This window comes from Drosophila rhopaloa, unplaced genomic scaffold (assembly GCF_018152115.1).
Source record: "Drosophila rhopaloa isolate 14029-0021.01 unplaced genomic scaffold, ASM1815211v1 contig_178, whole genome shotgun sequence".
Taxonomy (NCBI): Eukaryota; Metazoa; Arthropoda; class Insecta; order Diptera; family Drosophilidae; genus Drosophila; species Drosophila rhopaloa.
Genome location: NW_025335059.1, coordinates 10,065,145 through 10,067,704, shown reverse-complemented (window position 1 = coordinate 10,067,704; position 2,560 = coordinate 10,065,145). Strand labels below are relative to the sequence as shown.

The following is a 2,560-nucleotide window of genomic DNA, read 5'->3' as shown; positions in this document are numbered from 1 at the left end:
GGTGAAAGAGCCACTGAAAGTTCACTGAAAATATTTTGTTAAAATTATTCAATAATCTTAAATTAAATGTTATAATTTAAAAATATTGTTAAGCTAAAAAAAAGTATAGATTCAAAATGTTTAAGGTGACCAATATATCTGACTAACGCTATAAATAAATGGTTGATGGTAATAATTAAATTAATTAAATTCTTTAAAGTTAGAAATTAAAAAATTATTATTATAAATAAAACCTTCGTTTTTTGATACCTTTCCTTTACCTATATAAATATTTTGAATTACCTACAGATATTATAGCTGAATCGAATAAATTGACTCAAATGGGCTTAATTGCTGCATGCTGGACATAATATTACATTTCCCAGTAAACTCTTTAAATATGTTATATATGTTATATGTATATTTAAATACTCAAAAATATTCTCTGGGTGCATCTGTGAAGTTTTTTCGTTGGCGCCTCGGCGCCGCAATTAAGCAGAAATCAGTAAAATAAAAAAGAGCAAAAATTAAGGTTAATGTAGGCCGTGGTCTGCTAATTAAGATATGGTTGCCTGGACGCGAACGCTCCACTGATTCCGATTCTCCGGATTCTCCCTGCACCTTTCGACAAGTCATTGAGCTGTTAAATTTATTTAATGCTTGCACAATGGAGGCAAACATGTTGCCAGTGGCTTTGTTGTTAATTTTTATTGCTGTGCGATTGAGACAAGTTAATTTTTCCACGCAGACCCAGCCATTCTTATTCGCTGGAATTGTCCGAGTCACGGACGGATTCCCAGGATCCCCGAGGATCGTCGAGGATCAGCGAGCTGCCTGCTGCGCTTTTGTCTCGACCTTTAAGTGCAGGTCCTTTTACCGGGCTCAATGAATGAGATCCTTCATTCATGTCTTTCAGTTTCAAGAGTTTCCATTCAGGCCCGAACTCCCAGTTTTGTGGGTGTGTCGCACATGGATTACACTAATGCGATGGTTGTCCCATAATTTAATGCACTCACCGCACTCGAGCGAGGATTTAATGATGTTCCCACCAAGTTCAAGTGCTCGGTGTCGGCAGATTCGCAAAAAGGATTTTAGGGATTTTGTTCGAGAGGCAAACAACAAAATCCTTTCACATGTTTCAAGAACCCTTCATATTTCATCGGCACTTGAGAGTCAGTGCCGCCAGAAGTGTTTATTGTCCCTGGACATTGTCTGCAGGACTCTCTCCGGAGATCCTTTTCTGAACTTGAAACTGATCCTCGATGCCATTCAAGTGCAGGTGAGCACGAGCCCTATTTCGCTGACTAAGCGACTTTTTGAACTAAGGATTTTCTGGATATGCTGGAACTGATGCGCTTAACTCTTTGACTTTGTTTTTGGGTTAAGCAGATCGGCTTTTGGTAGGATCAAGGGGAACCTTAAGAATCTTAATCTAAAAAAAGAGGTTACAACACTTGAGAAGGGTTTCTACATATTTCACAAAAATCAACAATTTTATTAGGAACTGTACTTTTTTTGCCTATTAAAATACTTTCTTGGATTACGTTTTTTGAAATTTAAATTAATTTATTACTTTTGTACTACTCTTAAAAACAAACTTATTAAGCGTTGTAGTTTTAAACTATTGCGCTATCACGAGTCCAATTTAATTGACTTTATGACTAAATTAGGGTAAATAAAGAGCAGATCTCTCTTGTTATCGCACACTAAGATCTTAAACTATGTTTACTTATGTTCTTTGTTTATGCTTTAAGACAATCTTATATAGTGAAACCAAAACTAATTGCTATGGCGTTTATTTAGTTAACTCTTTTTATGTTATTATTTACTTCCGGTACCACATCTGAATTGTCCTCATGCGCTTAACCTTCTTCTGCAGCTGCAGAATGCCATACATTAAGGCTTCGGCGGTGGGCGGACATCCGGGCACGTAAATATCCACCGGAACAATCCGATCGCAGCCCCGCACCACCGAGTACGAGTAGTGGTAGTAGCCACCTCCGTTGGCGCAACTTCCCATGGAGATGACCCACCTGGGTTCCGGCATCTGGTCATAAATTTTGCGAAAAGCCGGTGCCATTTTGTTGGTCAAAGTTCCAGCCACAATCAGGACGTCTCCCTGGCGAGGAGATGCCCGGAACACCACTCCGAAACGATCCATATCATATCGGGGGGCGGCGATGTGCATCATTTCCACGGCGCAGCAGGCCAGGCCAAAGGTCACGGGCCACAGCGATCCCTTGCGGCCCCAGTTCAGCAGGTCGTCCAACCGGGCACAGGTCCACTCGCCCCAGGTCTTCTGGTCCCTCCCAAAGGCCGAGTAACCCCACTTCGGAGGATTCTGGCAGGTGTAATCGTACACCGGCATGGTCTTCTGCCCACGAAGCCACTGAGATTGTAACGCCGATCCACGGGAAAGCAACAGCCTGCCAGCGTTTTTGGATAAAATCAGGGAACTTATCATCCTTACAAGATTTAAAGTATATTAATTTTATTTATTTTGTACTTGCAATGAAAAAATAATGAAAAATATAAAAACTTACTTTCGTATTTTCTGATATTGACATTTATATTTGACGGA

General features: G+C 40.2%; 1 protein-coding gene across 1 annotated transcript; it reads right to left on the bottom strand.

Annotated features, from left to right (window-relative positions):
- Nucleotides 1-1,765: 1,765 nt before the first annotated feature.
- On the bottom strand, nucleotides 1,766-2,560 carry LOC108036936 (NADH-quinone oxidoreductase subunit B 2). The gene is made up of 2 exons (XM_044459127.1): nucleotides 2,523-2,560; nucleotides 1,766-2,444 (listed from the first exon to the last, which is right to left on the bottom strand). The coding sequence occupies exon 2, from the start codon at nucleotides 2,441-2,443 to the stop codon at nucleotides 1,805-1,807; it is 639 nt and encodes a 212-aa protein (XP_044315062.1). The 5' UTR covers nucleotide 2,444; nucleotides 2,523-2,560; the 3' UTR covers nucleotides 1,766-1,804.

Excerpts from the sequence above, each read along its gene's own strand:
- LOC108036936 (XM_044459127.1), bottom strand. The coding sequence starts at position 2,443 with ATGATAAGTTCCCTGATTTTATCCAAAAACGCTGGCAGGCTGTTGCTT.